A 20484-nucleotide genomic window follows, 5' to 3' on the forward strand; every position below is an offset into this window, starting at 1 on the left:
AGAGAGAGAGAGAGAGAGAGAGAGAGAGAGAGAGAGAGAGAGAGAGAAAGAATATCCCAAGCAGGCTCCATGCTATCAGCACAGAGCCCAACACGGGGCTCAAACCTACAAGCTGTGAGATTGTGACCTGAGCCCAAACCAAGAGTTGGATGCTTAACCGACTGAGTGACCCAGGTGCCCCTAGATGACCTGTTTCTGAGAGCCTGGTGCATGGGGCCTGGCCACCTCCTCTTTAGCCTCGCCTTTGCTGGGTGAACCCTGTACACCCCAAGTCCTGGGACCCTTCCTGGCCCATCTTGTGGCAATTCTCATGACTAGTGCCAAGTGTTGTTGCCTTATGCTTCTCTCCTGCCGGTCCCTGACCACAGCTCCCCCCGCACCTGCCACCCAGGAGGGCACCACCAGGAATCCAGTGATGGGCAGTTTCCCAGGAGGTCAGAGGCCTGCTCTCCGCCAGCACCTGAAGGTGCTGTCCAGGCCTGGATCCCAAGGTCTCTCAAGCTTTCCAGACTCAGCCTATCAAATTCATTTTGGACATCCTAACGGTGGAGGCCTGTATCTTAGACAGCCTTACACTTGGGCCCTAGGCCAGTGGGGGGCATTCTACCACCCAGAGTAGTTTAACACCAGGAGGCAGATTCTTTTCTAGGAGAGGAAAAGCTATTTTTCCCAGAAGGTAGTGGGACTGGCTCTGGTTTTCCAGCCAAGATCGGCAGCCCCGGAGAGGCCTGGAGCCCCGGGAAGCTGCCTGTGTCTGCCTGGCCTCCCCAGCCTGGTTTGCCCACACCTAAGGGGGGCCAGCATAGAGCCCTGCAGTATGTTTGGTGAACCCCAGTTCTGGGTAGGCACTCTGGCTCCGTCCTCGACAGAATGCACTCCTGGGTTGATTTTGGTCAACTCAAGAGATCCAAAAAGGAGAGGAAGACCCCAAACACCCTGCCTCCCTCACCAGCCCTAGGAGTGGGGGGTGTGGCAGGAGACGGCAGGACAGCAGGGCGAGAGCAGCACATCCCACAGTCCCAAGCTGCCGCCAGCCCCTGATCCTCGTGCTTTGGGGTTTCAGCCTGGCCGACCCTCACCTGCAGTGCAGCTTCTGGGGCTCCCCGAGAAGCCTTGCCTCCTGACACCCACACTCGGGCAGGAGAGAGGCTCCCAGGAGAGACGCGGCGTCCCTGCAGGCTGTGGCCATGGCAGGGCCGGGGTCATTATCCTGGCCGAGCCTGGCAGTGTGAGCCGGAGCAAGTTCTCTGCGAGTGTCTCCTGGCCTCAGTTCCCTGTCCTTTTGATGGCCATGGTAAGAGCTCTGGCAGGGGCTGAACTGAAGAGGGGGCATCCCTCAGGAGGCATGCTGGCAGCTGTTAGCATGGCAGCCTCCAGAGGAGGGTGGGCTGGGTGCCATCTCGAGGCGTGGACGAAGAACAGAGGCCTGAGGGGAGGGCCCGGCATGCCCTCCTTCAGTAGACGGAGCAGGGCAGTGGTCCAGACGGTGGCTATGCTGGGCTGTCGAGCTGGGCAGCAGCTGGACCCTCCCCATCCTGCTTCATCCACCACCACTGGGGTCCTGCAGCCACTTCCAACCCCCAACACATGCATGGAGGGGTGAGGGCCGGCTGCCTGGGCAGGAGAGAGCCAGGGCAACACGGGTGAGAGGCAGAGAACATCTGGCCAGTCACTATCCTAAAGTAAAGGGGTGCTTCCTAATAATAATATCTCAGGTTAGTCACCGAAGGGATCCAGGGTGGTTCCCTTGCCCAACTGATCTATCCTGGCTCCAGAGTGGGTCAGGATGCCTGGAATCCAACACGGAGGTTATATTCCTGCTGTTTCCACGTGCATGTGACCCGAGGGCTTGTTGCCAGGGAAGCCCTGGCTGCTGGGAGAGGGGATGGGGCCAAGCGAGGAAACGGTCAGGTGGAACCGCTCTGCTCTGGGCCGCCCCTCACACCTGGACTCTGACCCACAGTGCAGTTGTCACCTGGGCCTCCCTGAGGGCTACTCACAGGTACCGACTACCCACTTTGCCAATCCTCGGAGGCAGGCATCCGTAGCCCTCCTTTACAGATTAGAGATTAAGAGGTCAAGGCTTAAAGTGGGCTAATTTTCCCAAGGTCATCTGGCTAGGGACAGTGGCCCCAGGGTTGGAAGTCAGGTCAGGGACACCCAGCAGGGACACCCAGCACCTCCCAGAACGCGGCTTGGCCTCTGGGGGTGCCTGGTGCCAGAGCCGGGACTGTGGCTCCATCTCAGGGCTCACCCTGGAATTGTCTCCCAGGCTCTGTGGCACCTTCTTGGGGTTTGGCCCCAGGACTGGGGATGTAAGTTTTGGTGCCCAGTGCAAAATGAAAATGTCGGGCCCCTTGTCCTGTAGGGGCTACAGGATGGTGACAGCAGAGCATTAAATCGATGGTGGGGCCTGCCTGGCCGCACAGGCTGCTAGCCTCTTGTGGTGCCCAGTGGGCACGCCAGCACCTGGCTTCCTGCCTCCTGCCTGGTGCCCCTGGCTTCCCATCACTGCTGAAGGCGCCACATGTATGGTGCTCTCTCTGGGATCTAGACTCTGTTTTAAAGTGCTTTTAGGCTTGTTTCTGGTTTCTTGAGGTTTCTTCACCTCTCCTGTTTTAGGAAGTTTTGATACTGATTTTTGCAGTGTGGTCTGAAATGGGCCCCTGCTTCACTGTGCAGACCCTAGAGACGCAGGCCTGGGTCTGGCCTCACTGGCTGCTCCATGCTGCTGCTCGGGGCAGGGCAGCATAGGCACCTGGAGTGTGGCTTGGGTGTGGACAGTGGAGGAGTCTGGGGCCGTGGGGAGGGTCTTGGGCCTCCATGGAGGGGAGGAGTGGGCAGAGGTGGCCATAGGAAGAGGCCCAAGGTGGTGAGTACAGCTCAAGGTGGGTGGGCACAGCTGTTTCCTGGCGTGGGCTGGCCCCTCTTCTTCCCTGCTCCCTTTCCTAGTTCCTCCCTGTGCCACAGTGGCCCAGGGTTGGAGAGCACAGGTGCTGATCATGGGACTGTGCACGAGGCAGTCACCCTCTCTAAGTCCCCGACAGTGGGACAGGAATCCGGCCCAGTGGGGCCACTGTGAGTCAGAGCAGGACAGCCTTCAATAAACCGGTTGTATCGTTATCGCAGAGAGTGTTTCAGGGACAGGGACACCCCACCCCTGCCTCTGCTTGGTTCCTGAATCCCCTGCCTGCCCATGCTGGGCCCTGGTCCTTACCTCTCACAGCCGGGTCCAGGTGCAAGGGCAGGAGGGCTGCGGGGCGGCAGGTGGGCTGTGGCCAGCGGGTGGTGGTGCTGGCGGTGGGCTCCGTGCAGCTGTGGAGGGAGGCCGGCTATTTAAGGAGGGGAGGGGAGGCTGCAGCGTCTGTGGCCCTGAAAGGCCGCTTCATTCCCAAGGGGGTCCTTGTGTGGTGGGCCACTCCTACGGCTGCCTGTGCTGCCACTGGGCCGTGAATATTCCAGTGTGTCCCAGCCTGCGTGCCCCCCCCCGCCGCCGCCCCCCACAGCCTGGCCACTGAGCGTCACAGAGGCCGAGTGTGTGACTATGTTCGAAGCCGTGGAGTGGGCGCGGGCTGGGTGGGGTGGGGGGATTGGCTGGCACTGACAGAGACAAGAGGACGTTTCAGCACAGGATAATTTCCTACCGATGGGGGGCAGGGAGGGGCTGGCCGCTATGGCAACGGGCCTGGGCTCCCAAGCCTGCTCGAGGGACAGCGGAGGGGTCCTGTGAATGGAGAGGGTGGGAGGGTGAGGAGTTTTGTTTGGTCGAATGAGAGGGGGCTCTTTCAGGACACTTGCTGTAGGGTCCTTGTGTCTTGCCCCGTATAATTAGGCTCCGTTCGGACGTGCGGAATAAATCATGGCCTTTATCTTGAGCGGGGCACAGCTGCAGGCCGCCTCATAATAGGGCGCTGTCTGTGCCTGTGGGGACGCAGCTCAGCCCGCGAGGCCTGACCCATACCTGTGCGGGCTCCTCCTCTGGACAGGAGGCCTGTGAAGAGGGTCACCGCTGCCCACTGCCTGCGGGCCCCGACACTCCTCTGGAGGGTGGCTCGAGCCTGGGGGTGTTCCTACGTGGGCAGTGGCCGCTTCTGACACAGGACAGGCAAAGCCCATTTCTCCCTGTCTTTCCCCCAGATGGCACATCCGGTGATACGGGGAACCAATGCATCATGCCTGATCTCAAAAGACTTTTGTACCTTTTAGTTAAAACCTTACGAACTGTCCACAGCTATCACTGGGAAGTAACTACCACGTGTGCGACCTTAAATTTGTTTTCCACACAATCCTGTGCAGTTGGGATTGTTGCCCATTTTGCAGATGAGGAAACTAAAGCTCAGAGGTGAAGTAACTTGCCAGGAAGTGGCAGAGCCAGGATTTGAACCCGAGCATGTGTCACTGAAAATCTTATGATTTGTGTGTGTTTGTTTGGCTTGTTCTGGTTTTTCTTTTCTTCCTTTTTTTAAAAAAATGTTTAGTTTGAGAGAGAGAGAGAAAGAGAGAGAAACAAAGTGGGAGTGGGGGAGGGGCAGAGAGTGTGAGAGCGAGCCAGTCCAGGCTGTCAGTGCAGAACCCAAAGCAGGCTTGAACCCACGAGCCATGAGATCATGACCTGAACTGCAATCAAAAGCTGGATGCTTAACCTAATGAGCCACCCAGGCGCTCTTGTTCTGGCTTTTCTGTTGCACCTTCATGCTGGAATTCTTAGGCTGTATCTTCATCCTACCTAGAAAAAAATTCTTCAGATTGCCTTTAGATCTTGTGGGATCGGGTCTGTTGAAAAGACATTCCCCATCTGGGGTTCCTGGTGGAGCACCTCAGCTGGGTCTCGGCTGGGAGCCAGTGGGGTGTGGAGGTGCGCGAGCCAGGGTGCGGCCCCTCTCCTGCACTGCCCTGTGTGGAGGTCTGGAAGGACTGACTCACACAGGTTTGAGATGAATGTGTCTGACCACCCTCCCCAAGCTGGGTATTTCGGTTGTTGGGTGATTGCTGACAGTAGCTATAAGGGCACCAATCGTTGCAACAGAATTCTGGGGAATTATACCAATTTCTATAGCTTTGAAACAAAAGTGATTCCATATGGCTTAAGTGCTGTCCTAATGCCAAGATTAGTCACCAAAATTGGGAGTGGGGTCATGGGGAATAAATGCTGGGTCTGTGACAGAGACACAAGCAGGCGGCAGGTGTCGTGTGGAGATGGGGAGTGGCAGGAGCAGTTCTGCTCAGACCTGCAGTGGCAGGGGGCCTGGGGGTCTGGGTGAGTGGGGTGGAGATGGGGAGATGAAAACTGCAGCCACAGGCCACATCTGTGTCCCGTGGGCAGGTGGAACTAGGGGGCCCTGGCTAAGGGATGGGCTCCTAGTCCGGCCTGGCTGTATTGTCCTGGGAGACGATGCCCACTGTCCTTCCCTTCCTGTCTTTTACAATCATTCATTCACTCACATACCAGAGACTTAGCCTGAGCTGCTACCCTGTGGGGGGCACAGCCTGGAGCTGGTCAGTGGCTTAGTAAGTGGCTACTGGGCATTCATTTGGGCCCCTTGCCCTGCACACACCTTTGGGAGATAAGACACAAATAAGGCAAGCGGACAGCAGTGTTATGCAGCAGGGGGTCCAGACCCAAATGAGGTGGCAGGTGTTGAGGTCAAGGGCATGGACACTGAATTGTCCTCCCTGGCATCTAGGGTCTGCCCATCACACCTGGTTGGGGGATCCTGAGTCTGAGAGTTAATCTCTTAACCAGATTCCTTGATCTGCCTATAAAAGAGGCTGATGGTGGCTCGTAAGGGGTAGAGAGGCCCCCTGTGGTTGGGTGCCTGGGAAGGGAGGGAGGGCAGGCCCGGATGCATCAGGAACACTTACAGATTGGGGTGGCAGGTGGGGAATGGGGGTAATGGATTGGGGCCTTTGTACATCTTTGCTTGGGGACCCTGAATCTAAATTCCTGCCACCTTTGAGGCACAAGGAAACAGAAACCATGTTGATTTCCCTCTCAGTAGAGACCACAGCTGTTCCCCAAGGCAGGGAGTAGCATCAGAAATTACTCTGAGGTCTTCACAAAAAAGACTCTGTAACGACAGTTCCTGGGTTTGGGGGCCTCTGTCTGACACAGCTGTGCTTGTCTCTGGAGACAGAAAGAGCCTGTAGATGTTCGGGTCCCTCTTTGTCTGACAGACCCCAAAGGAAGGGGGTGTGCAGGCCTGACAGACCTGACCCCCTGGGCCACTCTGCTAGGCACAGAAGCGGTTTCAAGCTAACAGTCACTGTGTAATCACTCATGCGTATTCAAAGACATTTGGGAAATTAATTTTTTAGCAACTGTCAATGAAATGTCTACTCTATTCCGTGTGATGTTCTAGGCTCAGGAAAAGTGGAGAAAAGGAAACTCACGTTTGCTCTGCCATCTAAAGATGGCAAACACCAATATTCTGGTGTATTTCTTTCTAGTCACTTTCCAGTGAGAGTCCCCTTTTTAGGGGCATGTCTGTGGCCTTCCCAGCTGCAGGGCTAGTTAGCTTGCTTTTCTGGGCCACTGTCTGAGCCTCTTATGGGCATTGCCCTTATGGGCATTGTTAAAGCAGCAGGCAGGGTCCAGATGTCTCTTCTGCCAGGAGGTGGACCGTGCTTTCTGGGGAGGAAGAGGGGGAGTGGGTTGTTGGTCCCTAACACCTGCCTCACTTCCCACAGGCACCTGTGCCGGCCTTGCCACAACCGTGAGAAAGCCAAGGGCCTGGGCAAGTATGTCTGTCAGCGGTGCCACCTGGTCATTGACGAGAAGCCCCTTATGTTCAAGAATGACGCCTACCACCCCGACCACTTCAGCTGCACCCACTGCGGGTATGCGTACAGCTGAGCAGCTGTGATGGGGGCAAGTGGTGAGCTGGGTGGGACTCCCACCTGGGGGAGAGGTCAACCAGTTGGAGAGTGGGGTGCAGGGTGGAGGTCGAAGTCATCGATGCAGAAAACACCTCTCTCTGGAGCCTGTTCCAGTAGTACTTGTGTGAGGCCCTGAGGGAGACAGGGTGAGGGAGGGCTGGGCCCTTGGAAGCTAGGAGAAAGGAATCAAAGGCTTGGAGGACCAGGGTGAGGAGGAGGGGTGCTGGTGTGGGAGAGGGGAGGAGAGGGGAAAGAGACTGCAGGATCCCCTCATGTCTGCCCCAACACCCGGTCTGGCGCGGAGGGGCCAGAGAACAGATGTGCTTCTCAGAGGGCCTGACAATGCACAACACAGACTGCCTGCTGCAAGGCCTGTGCAGGAACCCGTGCCCTGGGGCCTGTCTGGGGCACAGGAAGTCCCCGAAGACACCAGAGATCAAAGTGCCGCCTGCCTGGGCACGCTGCTGGGCCCCAGTGGGGCCTCTCCAGAAGCTGCTCCCTGGGGTTGGAGGGGCTGGTGGGACCCCCGCAGGGCCAGCACGGGCCCTGCAGTGGGGCAGGGATGTCATGGGGGGCTCCGCTCTGTCTTCCAGGAAGGAGCTGACCGCCGAGGCCCGGGAGCTGAAGGGGGAGCTCTATTGCCTGCCCTGCCACGACAAGATGGGCGTCCCCATCTGTGGGGCCTGCCGCCGGCCCATCGAGGGCCGTGTGGTCAACGCGCTGGGCAAGCAGTGGCATGTGGAGGTGAGCGAGGCCAGGAGGTTGGGGGAGCCCCAGGCTCACTGTTACATTTGGAGTCTGGCCCTGCAAGCCCCCCCCACGCTCCCACCCCAGGCCACATGGCTTGCTTCTAGCAGGGATCTTTGTCCTGGGTGCTGTCCCTCTTTGGCTCTGGCCTCCATGGGAGCCAGGAGACCTGAGTGCACAGACCATGGTTCGGCAGTGGTGCCTGCCTTCTTTCCTCCCCCTCCTGGCCTTCTAGAGGATTCCAAAGTCATGAGAAATACTATAGATCCAAATGTTTATTGCAGTGGGATATTAGTGGAGGATGTTTACAACTTATTTGTTTATATTTTATTGTTGCTTTTTACCTGTGTTTTCTAAATTTCTAACAAAAATTTTGGGTGACTTGTATAGAAAGGAAATGATAAAATCTAGAGTTCTAAGAGTGACTGACTTGCTTCTCTGGTGGGCGTTTGTAGCAGGGCCAGTGAGACCCCAGTGTGACAGGTGCCCCATCTGGGTGGGGGCACAGCCATGGGGGATTCCAGGAGCGGGGCTGGGGTTCTCCGCCTCCTCACTTTTCTCCAGCGGTGAGCAGGGGCCAGACCCCAGGGCTGCTCTCCCAGACTCCTCTTCCTGAGAACTAGGGGTCCCCGAGCTGGACACAGGGCTTCTGTTCTTTCTCGGTGTCAGTGGTGACCTTTTTTCCTGGGTCACCTAAGAATCCTACCAATCGATTTTTCTTACTGTTCTATTTTTCTCCTCTAAATTTTAAAGACTCATGTAATACTTGCTAACTCTACAGAAGGTGGCATTGTCCTTGGGGACAGTCTGCCCAAGGCACCCTGAGGGATTATGGTTGGCAGAATTGTGTACAGCCTCATGTAGACTCAGAAGCTGGGCACACCAGCTGGTTGAGCTCCTCAGGTGTGTCCATCTGGGTCACCTGGAGCTCACTGTGGCACTAATGGTCTTAAAGATACTAGTTGCAAGGGAAGCTCGTGTTCCCTGATGCCCGGCTAGGTCTGGGTCCCAGGAGCTCTGTCTTGGGTAACCTCTTTGGGAAGGTTCTGATGCAGGGCCTGGCCCCTGGCCCCCAGCCCCCATGGGGAGGATGGGTCCCCACACGCCGTATGAACTAGGAGATGCTGCTCACTGACGCTGGGGCTCGCAGGGGATGCCTGGGGTGGGGGGGACAGACACCTGCAGCCTTCCAGGGGGGCACCATGCTTAGAGCAGCCCCGCCTGGGACGGCCCACTGTCACTAGCACCTGACAGCTAGGGCCGCGGTTGCCGACGTGGGGAGCAGTCCCGGAGAGGATGGTGATGCCAGCAGCACTGGGCATCGGGGAAGGAGTGGGGTCTGCTGACTCACGGGCCGTCCATGGAGGTCTCCAGTGAGGCACTCATCCCACTGGCCTCTGCCTCCTGTCTCCTGGAGTGGACGCTCCGGCCCTGAGCTGCCCACTGCCTCTTCTCCCCTCAGCACTTTGTCTGTGCCAAGTGCGAGAAGCCATTCCTGGGGCACCGGCACTATGAGAAGAAGGGCCTGGCCTACTGTGAGACCCACTACAACCAGGTATGGCCCGGGGGGGGCAGAGGGTGAAGAGGCCCAGGGCTGGGGGGGCGCTGTGGGACCCCTCAGGGAGATGATGCTGCCTGAACAACTGAATGCCCCATCCAAGCGGTAGAAGATGATGGCGGCCCCCCCCAGAGCCTGTGGTGGCTGCGTGCCCTACCATCCGAGAGGCCGGCCCAGACCTGCCATGGGGACTGAATGACAGGGCCGTGTGAGGTCCTGGGCTCAGGGGCCGACATGTGCCGCCATCATCCGGTCTGGCAGAGATGCCCAGCTACTGTGGTCCAGAGTCAGGCCCTATGGGCCTGGCCCGTGCCCTCTCAGGACACCAGCAGGAGCAATGGGGCCCCTTGGTAGCAATGCCTCAACCTGCCGCCAGTCCCAGGGTGGTGATTCTGCTGGGCCAGGAGTGGCTTCACCTCAGGCCTGAGGTGGCACCCTGGTGGGAAGGGCTCAGGTGTCTCAGGAGGGTGCCCAAGAGCAAGCTGTTTGGGGTGGCCCCGAACTGGGGCAATGAGTTTGGCACCCGCTCTGTCCACAGCTCTTTGGGGACGTCTGCTATAACTGCAGCCATGTGATCGAGGGAGATGGTAAGGCTCCTCTGTCTCTGTGCCCCACCCCCACTCCCCGCACCCTCTGTCTGCCTGCTCTCCCTCTGGGACATGGGTCCTGCAGCTGTGGGCCCAGCTGGCCCAGGGCTGGCCTGGGCCTGCTAAGCCCACCTGCCTCCACCCCTCACAGTGGTGTCGGCCCTCAACAAGGCCTGGTGTGTGAACTGCTTCTCCTGTTCCACCTGCAACAGCAAGCTGACCCTGAAGTAAGTGGTGAGGACTTCTGGGGTGTACAAGGTGGGCAGAGAAGGACCCGCACAGCACCCTCTTCTCCAGGAGCCTGTCACGGGAGCTCAAATTTGAGTGGGTTTCCCCTGTGCTCTTCAGCTGGTTCTCCTTGAATGTCTGCTGGGGTCAGGCCCTGGGAAGGTAGTGGCAGCCCCAGCCCCACGGAGGCAGATTGAGGGGCCCCCAGAGCCTGGTGAGAGGGGGAAGGATGTGAGCCCCCAACACACCCACACAGACACTGGGCTCTGGGGAGGGAAAGGCATTCCAGCTCAGGGAACAGCATTTTCAAAGGCTGGCTCATCCAAGAAACTCCCAGAGGTGTGGGGTGGCTGGAGCTGTGAGGTGAGATGGAACCCAGGTTTCTGAGGACAGCAGGGAGTCATGGCCGGTGCCGGAGTATCAGAATCCAAGAGAAGCTTCTGGGAGGGAAAGGAGGCTCGGAGGCCTGTCTCCTGGTTCACCGTGACCCCTGGCCAGAGCTTGTCCTGGGATCTGGATTGCTGTGGGCCAGGGGCCAAAGGCAGCCCACTGCCCTGCCTCTGAGGGCTGAGTTGGTGGGGCCTGGGGCTCTCCTGACTGCTGGACCTCCTCCCCAGGAACAAGTTTGTGGAGTTCGACATGAAGCCCGTGTGTAAGAGATGCTACGAGAAGTTCCCACTGGAGCTGAAGAAGCGGCTGAAGAAGCTGTCGGAGCTGGCCGCCCGCAAGGCCCACCCCAAGTCTGTGGGCCTCAACTCTGCCTGAGGGGCTCCCGCCTGCCTTCTGCTTTTGTCTCCCCTTGCTGCTGGAGCCCCTGCTCCTGGTGCGCTCGATGCTGCCTTCCTGCTGCTGCCTCTACTCCTCATGTCTGCTCCCCCTCCCTCCTTCTCTCCTCCCCTCCCCCACCCCCTCCTTCCCAGGCCTCCTTTCTCTCCTCCTTCCTTCAATGCAGGCACGGGGCAGATGCAGGGCCCTTGAACCTGTGACAGGCCTGTGCCCACAAGCCTTAGCTCAAGGTCCTCCAGGGACATGAGGGAATGGGGGCCTGGGGTCACCTGTCCCTGGTCATGGACCCCACTGCTCCTGGCCCTGCTTGTCCTGACCTCTCCCATTCCTGCAGCACCCCTCCCACCCCCACTCCCCACCAGCTCACATTTTCCTGTGGGAGTTTGGGCAGCCTCCACCCCAGAGTGGTCCTACTATATGCACATGGCCCTGGGAAGGCCACAACAAGACAGCTACCCTGGCCATGAGGACGGGGGCCCCTGGGGAACCAGCCTTTCACCCTTGGCCACGCACTCACTCAGCCAAGTAGGATCCCTGTGCTTAAACTAGGCCAGCAAATCCTGCCACTGCACCCCACAATCGTCAGGAGGGACAAGGACCCCCCCCCCCCCCCCCATCACTCATGAGGCCTCCTTTCTGAAATCTGGCCTTGGCCAGTCTGTCCTGGGCCAGGGGCCCTGTGGTTCCCCCAAGCTCCTCTGTGGTCCCCGCAGCCCCTCAGGCTCCCTGCTCCCCACTCCACCCACAAGGGTACATGCGGGCTGGCTCTCAGGATGCAGCTGACTGAGGGCCAGAAGGTAGTGGGATTGGGTGGGTGGCCCATTCTGACCTTCCAGGAAGGACACTTCCTCCGTGGCCACACAGGACCTGGTGCTTGCACAGTGAATGAAGGCTTATTTACATGACCATGTGACCCGTGTGGTTTATGGCGTGGGAATGAGGAGGTGGGGCAGCAGCCCCTGTGGACACACTGTCTGGGGCTGTTGAATGCTTAGAGACACAGACACTAGACAGGACAGGTGAAAGAGTTGTCCAGGTGGGACCCAGCCCTTGTTCCTAGGGCCAGGCTGCCATCAGGACTTGGAGACGAGGCCATCCAGAAACCTACAGTCCGTGAAGGCTGGCCAGGCGGGTAGGATGGTGGGGGGCAGACTCCCACAGGGCCTGCCAGCATGGTGGGGATGAACCCAGGCCCCTAAGGCCCTGTGTCCAGCTCTGCTCCTGCCTGGGCACAGGCTGCCCTGAGCGTGAAGCCAGCAGCCAGAGAGTGGGCAGGCCTGGCCTGTGCCCACACCAGGCATCCCCTAGCAGCAGTTCTGTGACCCAGTGCCCTGCGGGTACTGCAGTGTGCAAAGGGGCCTTGCAGGAAGAGGAGGGAGGGAGGGAGGAGGAAAGGAGGGAGGAAGGAGGAAAGGAACGTGGAGGGGGGGAGGGGGGAGGGAGAGGGAGGGAGAAACCAATGAAGTCATTCCCTGAGAATGGAGCTGTCATCCGGGTGTCCCCAGAGAAGCCACAAAGCTTTTCGTTTTTTCTGGAAGAAACCCTTTGCTGGCCAGTGCCTCCGAGGCCTCCTGCCCACCTGGGCCCCCACCCTCTTCCCTCACTAACACACTGCACGCGCTCCAGGAGTTAGGAATTTTTATTGAACATTCTTGGGGGAGTCCTCTCAGCCATCCACCCATCAGCCTGGAGGTTGGCCCCACCCTAGGCTTCCCACTTTGGCCTCTATGATCAGCTGCTCAGCAAAGGGGGCCTACCTGGTGTGCCGAGGAGTGTGGGGTGTGTTTTGAGCAGGCAGCGCGAAAGGGTGCTTACAGAGGGCAGGCCCTGGGCCAGGAAGAGGGCTCTAGGGAAGTGCCGCCCGGACCCCAGGTTGGGAAGGGCAAGTGAACAGGCAGGCAAGTCCCTGGCGCTAAGGGTCGGTGGGGGCCTGGGAGCCCCGCTGCTTCTTCATGGTGCTCAGGAACTGTTGCACGTACGAGGTCAGCAGGTCGTCCATCTTGTAGCCCTGGACAGGGGAGAGTGGGGCTGGAGGCTGCAGGGTGCGGGCCCGGGGGTGGGGGTGGGGGGCTCGGATCAGGGCTGGGCGGTACCCAGCTGCTGCCTCAAGGACACATTGGGTAGGAAGGCAAAGAGTCGAGTCCCCCTCCCTCCTCAGAGTGGCTGGGGCTCACAGGGGCCCCACAGCGGGCCTGGCTATCACGACCCCTCCCAGCCTTCTCCTCGCTGCCCCTCCTTCCAGACTCTGCTGGCCCAGCCTGACCCTGCCCTCCCTGGGCACAGAAACCCGGATCCTCACAGTGAGCAACTTGCTGGTGGCAGTTGGGGCTCAGGGTTGGGGAAACCTAGTCCCCGCTGCCTCTGTGCCCCATGTGTCTGGGTTGGGGGAAGGGACCTGGGAGTCCTGGCCTCACCAGGGAGGTCTCACACAGTAGGCGGCTGCCCCGGGCCAGGCTCCCCAGTGCCATGTGGAAGTAGGTGCTGCCACTGCTCCAGCTGGAGATCTTGGTGAAGGGGTAGGTGGTGAGCAGTTCCTGTGGGAGAGTGGGCAGGGTGGGCGGGGTCCAGCGGGAACCCAGGGGCTTAGAGGCCCTGAGTCAGAGCTGCTGCTCCTCATCTCCGGGGTCCTCCAGAACCCATGGGGCCGTGTGAAGGGTGAGAGAAGGGCAGGGGGTATCACCTGTGCAGGGGCAGGGAGAGCGGGGACTGGGACCCCCAGGCAGCTTTCCCAGCCCTGCTGGGGCCCGGCTATTACCTTGGTCTTGGGGTGGATGAGCAGAACCCCGTGTCGGTTGATGGCGATGAGGATGATGTCCGGGTAGGAGGGCTCAGAGGTTTGCTGGGGAGGGGGGGACGCAGTGGTCACAGCCCAGCCGGGGAGGCCAGGGGCCGCCTCCCTGAGACACACAGGTGCACCTACACGTGCACACATGCTCTGTCCAAACCAGGTGGCCAGGCCCACACTTAAGCGTGTGTTTAGAGAGGAACACAGGCTGCTGGGGCCAGAGCTGGGTGAGGTTCCCTTGGGCAGGGACGGCTGGGCGTGAGGTGAGGCCTACCTTCACCTTGAAGAAGGCAGACCCGAACGTGGGCCACCGGCAGATCCACTTGAGGAAGGCCATTTTGGCCTCCTCTACTGTCTTGTTCTTGTTCTTGTCATAGGCCAGAAGGATGTTCTGGGGGTGGTGGGAAGGACCAGTGAGGGCCTGGGCTGGAGCCAGTGCCTGACCAAGCCCTCCACACAGGGTCCTGGAGGCCCCAGTCCAAAGTGGCACGTGTGTGCCCGTGGCCAGCCTGGGGGGTACTCAGAGCCAAGTGTCACCTCTACGCCCCGTGGGGGAGCCTGAATCCCCCAGGTGCTGTGGAGAGCGTGCGGAGGGGGTGACACTTGCAGACCCAGCACACCCTCCATGACCAGAATGTGGTCATCCAGCCCTGGCAGGGCCTGGCACCCAATGACCCCCTCCCCAGCCCCATCAAGGACCTTTTTCCATTCCTCGGAAGACATCAGACGTGTGAGGTTCTCAGGCACAAGTTGCCTCAGGATCTTGGGGATACTAGCCAGCTGGGACCGGTCGTTGTCAAACTGGGCCTTGTAGATGAGGCCTGCCAGGTGGACAGCGTCCTCCTGAGAACACTTATGGAAGCCACGAAGGTACTTGGGCAGCTCCTGAGTGACAGACATGTTGGCCTTAGGCTGCCGCCCCCCTATTCTTTGTGCTCCGGTGGCAGAGGTATTAGCTCACCCGCAGGCAGGAGACAGCCCTCAACAGGCTAAGGCCCTTGAGGGAGGATTTCTCGTGGGGCATGACCACGGGGTTGGGGCAGGGCTTTTCCCCCACGGAGGTGGCGGCCTGCCCTGCCCTTAAGTGGTTGGAACACTCTGTCCCCTCCCATTCCCAGCAATCGTGCTGTGGTGCTGGTACAGTCACTGTCCCCAAAGCCTGCTGTCCCTCTGCTCCTGCTGCAGAACCCTCAGTGGCTCAGCCCGCCCACCCCTTGGGGCCTCCAGAACCCCCACCCCCACCCCGGAGAGGGCGAGTGGCCCTGGACCAAGGCAGCTGCGGACCTGCTTCCTCCCTCCACTGTGTCTCAGGGTGGGTGTGGACGCAGTGAAGGTGGACCCAGCCCACTGTGTACCTGGTGGTAATGAAGAATGGTGTCTGCGTTTACATCCTTTCCCGGGGTCACATTGAGCCACAGTTTCCGCATGAAGTACACCTGGTAGGGGAGTGTTGCGGGCGCCCCTGGGCAGGGTGGGCAGTGATCACCAAGTCTGTCCTGTGGCCCAGCACATTCCTGGACCCGTGCCCCCCACCCCTTCTCATGGCAGGGGCATCGCTGCCCACCTCCCTGCACCACTGCCCATAGCACGTAAGCCGTGATACCCTCCCCCCTCATCACTGCTCTGTCTGCTCCTGCTGCCCCCCCTTGCTGGCGAGCCTCACCCCCTCTTCCTGACCCCCAACTCTTCCTCATCCTCAGGACTGGTATGGAGGCCACCCTCTCCAGGGATTCTCCTGGACCTCTCTGCGGGGGTTGGGCCCCCACATAGCCTGCATCACCCTACAGTGCAGCCATCTGTTCCAGGCCTGGCCCCACGCCCTGCCCTTGCCCAGCTGGCCCCAGGTCTGGCCATACCCGTGACCCAGGGGATCTAAGGGGGAATGAATGAATGAATGACTTTGGGCAGGGGCCATGCAAGAGGTGCCAGGGGAACCTTCTGCCCCTGGCCCAGGGAGGCAGACTGTCCTCCTTCCCTGTGGCCTCCATCCCAGCCACACCCCTCCTTCCTCACCCCACCCCATCTTGCTCCCCTTACCTTCTTTCTGGGGCTTGTTCTTCCTCACCCAATCAGACACTTCCCGCAAGGAGTCGAAGAAGAAGTCTCCCTCCTTCTGGCTGATGACCTGGGGTGGGTGGGGAGGGAGGCAGAGGGAGGTGTGCAGGTGGAAGGACCTCCAGGGGAATGCCCGCCTGGGGGGCATTGGCAGCCTGGGCCCTGCCAGCCTGTCTATGGCCTGGGAGGCCAGGTGCTGCTCTGAGCTGGGTCTCACTTGCTTGGAGAACTGTACCGGATTGTGCCGCTCCATAAGCCCACCTACCTTCATCCTGACAGCCTGTGTGCAGTGAGGGGCCCGGCCCAGTACATGGGGACAATGTCACAGACACCAGACATCTGCCCACCTTCGCCTCTAGCCCTGGCCCACCCAGACGACTGCACCTTGTCAGCGATCTTGATGAAGAGGCTGCAGCCTTCCCAGGAGGCCAGCTGCAGCCTGGTGGCAACACTCTGGCATACGTCCCGCACCCGTGTGTAGGTGCCCACCTCCAGCATCTGGGCAGAGAAGCAGTGCGTGAATGTCTCAGGATGAGGCTCGACCCGGGATGACCCATCATAACCTGGGGCTGTTTCTCCTTCCTAAGACTGGCTGAACATGCCCCAGCCTGAGAAGGAGCAGCCTTCCCTTCTAGAAAACCAGCTGGATGCTTACGTCGTTCAGAGTTCACTGCCTTGGGGACCCAGGAGGCTCAGCCTTTTGAACTTGCTTTGAGAGCCCTGTAGCCAGACTGTGGGAACTTTCCCTTGTGGGACCCGTAGTCTCTAAGACCATAAAGGCCACACCGCTGCTGGGAAAGTCTGCAAGGGCACGTGGCCCTCGGCCCCTTGCCCCACACCTCACTGCTGCCACTTGGCTGGGGACCTCTCTACCACACCTGGCACCTGATGGTCCCCCCCCCCCATCTTTTGCTGTCCCCAGCAGCCACATGGGTTCAGTCTCCACACATGTCTAATGGCAGCACCTGCTCCCTGATGCCCCAGGGCAGGGTCAGAAGCCCGTCGGGACCCCATGCCCTGGGACTTGGCTTTGCTGCCCTCCCTTAGGGCCTCCTCTCTGTGCACCTTGGCCAGGAGTGCCCCCGACACCTTTGGGACCTCCTTGACTTCCCACTGCACCAGTAGCTCCCCTCCCACCCTCAGGGGCGGTCCCTCCCCACGCTGGCCTAGAACGCCCCCTCTATGTCCAGAACTGCCCCCAGCACCAGCAGCACTCCTTCCGGGGAGGCCCCTCCCTGTGCTGGCCTTGAGCACCTGAGGGCTCTGGCACTCAGTTAATGTCTGTGGGGCACCAGCGAGGGCACAGCAGACAGTTTCTGGGGCAGATGCAGGGGCAGGAGGTTCACTGTAGCCCTGAAAACAGTGTCTGTCCACAAGGTGGGGAGGGGCTTTGCTGTGGGCTACAGGCCAGGAGCCTGGGAAGCCAGCACCTTGGGTGGGAGGCTCACCTCACTAGTGTCATTGGGGAAGCAGATCTTGTGGCAGATGTGGGTGATGTTCTGCTCCACAGCCTCTACCTCCACCGGGTGTGGGGGCTGTTTCCGGGGCCCTGTCCTAGAGCAGGACAGTGATTACTGAGCATGGCACCCTGCCACCCCCAGCCCGGCCCAGGCCGGGCCCTGGCCACCAGCCCCCAAGCTAAACTGTGTGCCAGACACTCACACACAATAAAGAACTCCACCACTCCAGTGGAGGACAGGGGACTCAGGGGGGCTCAGCACCAGGCCCAGAAGAAGCAGCAGAGGCCAGCCTGGACTCACTTTCCAGGTGACCTGTAGCTCTGAGGAGTCTGGGAAGGGCTGGGACACACATGGGGAAGGGGACCTGGGCTGACCCAGAGCTTCCTGGGTGGAGAGCACCAGTGGCTAGGGTGAGTTGTGTTCTCATTCTCACACAGCATGGGTATCAGGTAGGGGTCAGGGACCCCCACAGGGCCTCTCGGAGGGCACCCACCTCCTCCTCCACAATCATGGCCAACGCACTCTCCCACAGCCACAGGAGGCCAAGCCAGACAGGGTGGGTGGTGTGGATGAGAACCAAGACAGAGCCCAGGAAGAATTGCCCAAACACAGGAGGGCTGGCCATATGGCCTGGCAGGGACTGGCCTCGTAGCTGGGCTGGGCTGGGCTTTGGGGTGGCTTGGGGCATTGAGGTCATGCTCTGGCCTCCAGGCAGTTCCGTCTGTGCCCTGGGAAGGCAGCTATTAGGGTAGAGAGAGCTCGTGGCCAAGACTGAGCTTGCCAGAAGCCCCCACTGACCACCCAGGCCTCTCGGGTCGCCCCTGAGCCTTGCTCTCCAGCCTTTGCCCAGGTTGCTGGAGGCCTGGTCCTGCGCTCTTAAATGGACATGAGCTACCGGAGAAGACACAGTGTCTGGCTCCACTGACAAGTGTACACACTGGCCCATGAGCTCTGGAAGGGCTGGACAGGCCCCTCAGCATCGACAGGTGGACTCTCCCGAGGGAGCGAGCGCTGGTGGGCTCACCTCAGGATCCTCTGGATGCGGCGGCTGCAGTCAGGGGCCAGCGGCTTCCTCCTCCGAGTGTCTATGAACTTCTGAGCATGGGGCAGCAGTGCCTTGCCAGGAGGGAAGAGGCCGGTACACAGCCACAGCAGCTGCCAGCCACGCTCCTCGCTGTACCTGGAGGTGGCAGTGCCTGTCAGGCCAGGAAGGGCCCCCCAGAAGGCCCCAGCCCCCCAGGTGTCTCAGGGAGAGGGACATGAGGCCCACCTGGGGCCGTGGGCGAGGAAGCCTGCCACCCGGCTGCCTCAGGCCTCAAAGGCTTTCACACACACAAGATGGGGAGGGGGTCTCCCTGCACCCATTTGTTTGGTGGAGGCAACGGAGGTGTAGGGAGCCCATGGTGTGTCCAGGTCGCAAGGAAGAAAGGGTGGGGGCAGGTAGGGCCCATGGCAGGTCCATTTTCCTCCCAGCTGTGACCACCCCCAGGAAGTTAGCAGGAGAGAGGGGTGTCCTGGCCTTCCCACTGCTGCTGTCAGTGCCTGGGCAGGCTGGGTAGTGCCCATGAGCTACTGTCTCCCGCTCTGACCCATGGGCAGCCTCTGGGGATTAGGGCAAAGACTGAGGGGGTCTGGGCATGGAGCCCGGGGCCCTCTGGCCCCAGCCCGTCCCCAGCAGACCTCCTGGTGTTGTGTGTCAGCTGCTTCAGGATCTGGCAGTAGACCTCATCCTGCAGGGCTGACTCCTGGAGGGCCAGCGAGAAGATCTGGTTGGTGAGATCCACGGGCGTCCAGGCCTGGCGAGAAGGGTAATCCCCCATGTACCGGAGGATGGGTGTGGCTGTCAAGGAGGACGTGCCATCATGGCTGCCTGTTACCTCTGACCCTGGCCCTGGTCCCACTCTGACCCTCGACAGGCCACGTGAGCTGCATGTTGCCTCTGCCCTGTGCTTAGTGGGGCCTGTGCCCTTCCCAGGGTGGCTGTGGGGTTGGCCCAGAGCTGGGACAGGCTGGCTGGGGAAGGATATCGATGAAGATCTGACAGGCAGGGTCCCGAAGCTCAGTGTTGGCATAGACGCGCTTGAGCAGAGGCTGCCGCAGTGGCTCAGACGAGTGGTCCCACAGGTGGCCCCGGGTCCGGGCCAGGGGGAGCATGGCCCTGCTGACTGTCTCCTTCTCTGGGTCCCTGTCAGGAATAGAGGCTGATGTGAGGGCCCTTCTCAAGCCCTGTCTGCCCAAGCTTCTCCCTCCTCTCCCCACCTGCGTACTGTGTGTGCACTACTGGGGGACAGACTTAGACTCATGCTCCCTGCCCTCCCAGGGTGGCTGTGGGAGGCTCACAGAGTCCCCTCTTTTCCCAGGGAGGCCAGGTGGACACTGAACCTGCTTCCATGGCCTCCCTGTAACCCCCAGGGAGCACAGAGGGGCTGAAGGGGCCTGGTGGAGGCCTGAGTGAGCACCTAAAAAACTCGTAGGAGAATTCCTCCAGGGTGTGTGGCTTCTCCTTGGACTGCTCTTCAGGTAGTGGCTCTGGGGACCTCCCCTCCTGGGCTGCCAGCTTCCGCTTCTCTGGTGACATGGCCAGCAAGCTCTGTGGAGGCACAGGTCTGTGGGTTCCACTGCCCACGAGGCCCTTCCCACAGGCCCGGTTGCTCCAGTGCCATGGGAGGGGCTGACCACAGGGATGTACAGGCCTGGGCCTACCCCTCCTGTGTCACCTGCTGTGTGACCCACGACCAGTGACTCAATGTCTCCAGGCCTGTTCCTTTCCCTTGGGAGGGCTTCTCAGACCCACCCTGCTCCCCTTCCCCAGAGCACCTGTCAGGGGCGCCTCTCACCCTGGCCCTGCCTGCCTGGTTCCTTGAGCGCTTCAGGCCACAGCACAAATGTCATTTCCTCAGGGATGCCTTCCTGGACAGGTGAGCCCCTACCCTATTATTCGCTCCTAGGACAGCCAGTGCTGCTTCTTGGAGTTACTTTGCATACTTGCCGTCAGCTAACAGTTTGCTAAAAGGCTCCTTGAGGGCGGAGTCGCTCTCGTGTTCAGTGCTGCAGTGCACGGGGCACACAGCTGGCACTCAGTGTGCGAATGCTGGGGCTGGTTTTGGGGGCTGGGGTGGGTGGTACCTGGCAGTAGGGAGACCTGGGCCCCCTTGGGTGGGTCAGGTTTAAGCCAGGCTGGTGGGGGTTGGGGGAATGGGTTTGTTCCCAGGATGCATTGTCATGAGAGCATCTATGAAGTGCCAAGCACCATGCCAGCTTCATGGGCACTGCAGAGGGATGACAGGGCTGGCAGAGCAGACCAGAGGCCCAGGTGACCCTCCTGGCTCTCTGCAAGGTGGGGTAAGGGCTAGCAACCAGGTCAACTCCCCATGTGCCCACAGGGTCCCGGGCTGAGGAAGG

General features: G+C 60.3%; 3 protein-coding genes across 8 annotated transcripts in view; 1 reads left to right on the plus strand and 2 right to left on the minus strand.

The window, feature by feature from the left end:
- The window catches only part of GPR17 (G protein-coupled receptor 17), a 5079-nt gene extending 1613 nt beyond the window's left edge, over positions 1-3466 (minus strand). For both annotated transcript variants that reach the window (XM_040474740.1, XM_040474741.1), the window contains exon 1: positions 3218-3466. The gene's annotated coding sequence lies outside the window, so the exon portion shown is untranslated. The remainder of the gene's footprint in view (positions 1-3217) is intronic.
- The window catches only part of LIMS2 (LIM zinc finger domain containing 2), a 38065-nt gene extending 26377 nt beyond the window's left edge, over positions 1-11688 (plus strand). For all 5 annotated transcript variants that reach the window (XM_040474734.1, XM_040474735.1, XM_040474739.1 and 2 more), the window contains 6 exons: positions 6688-6837; positions 7470-7620; positions 9086-9178; positions 9720-9768; positions 9920-9995; positions 10614-11688. In XM_040474734.1, coding sequence (XP_040330668.1) covers positions 6688-6837; positions 7470-7620; positions 9086-9178; positions 9720-9768; positions 9920-9995; positions 10614-10761 — 667 coding nt within the window. In that variant the 3' untranslated portion in view covers positions 10762-11688. The remainder of the gene's footprint in view (positions 1-6687; positions 6838-7469; positions 7621-9085; positions 9179-9719; positions 9769-9919; positions 9996-10613) is intronic.
- Positions 11689-12403: 715 nt separating this feature from the next.
- MYO7B (myosin VIIB) overlaps positions 12404-20484 on the minus strand; it is an 84936-nt gene continuing 76855 nt past the window's right edge. Inside the window, exons 35-47 of the mRNA XM_040474742.1 lie at positions 19542-19672; positions 19110-19267; positions 18763-18916; positions 18107-18262; positions 17071-17176; positions 16007-16120; positions 15605-15692; positions 14923-15029; positions 14267-14452; positions 13842-13958; positions 13538-13621; positions 13197-13316; positions 12404-12790 (exon numbers count right to left, since the gene is read on the minus strand). Coding sequence (XP_040330676.1) covers positions 12695-12790; positions 13197-13316; positions 13538-13621; positions 13842-13958; positions 14267-14452; positions 14923-15029; positions 15605-15692; positions 16007-16120; positions 17071-17176; positions 18107-18262; positions 18763-18916; positions 19110-19267; positions 19542-19672 — 1617 coding nt within the window. The 3' untranslated portion in view covers positions 12404-12694. The remainder of the gene's footprint in view (positions 12791-13196; positions 13317-13537; positions 13622-13841; positions 13959-14266; positions 14453-14922; positions 15030-15604; positions 15693-16006; positions 16121-17070; positions 17177-18106; positions 18263-18762; positions 18917-19109; positions 19268-19541; positions 19673-20484) is intronic.

The sequence above is a fragment of the Herpailurus yagouaroundi genome, unplaced genomic scaffold, assembly GCF_014898765.1.
Source record: "Herpailurus yagouaroundi ecotype Mexico unplaced genomic scaffold, PumYag 140, whole genome shotgun sequence".
Lineage (NCBI taxonomy): Eukaryota > Metazoa > Chordata > Mammalia > Carnivora > Felidae > Herpailurus > Herpailurus yagouaroundi.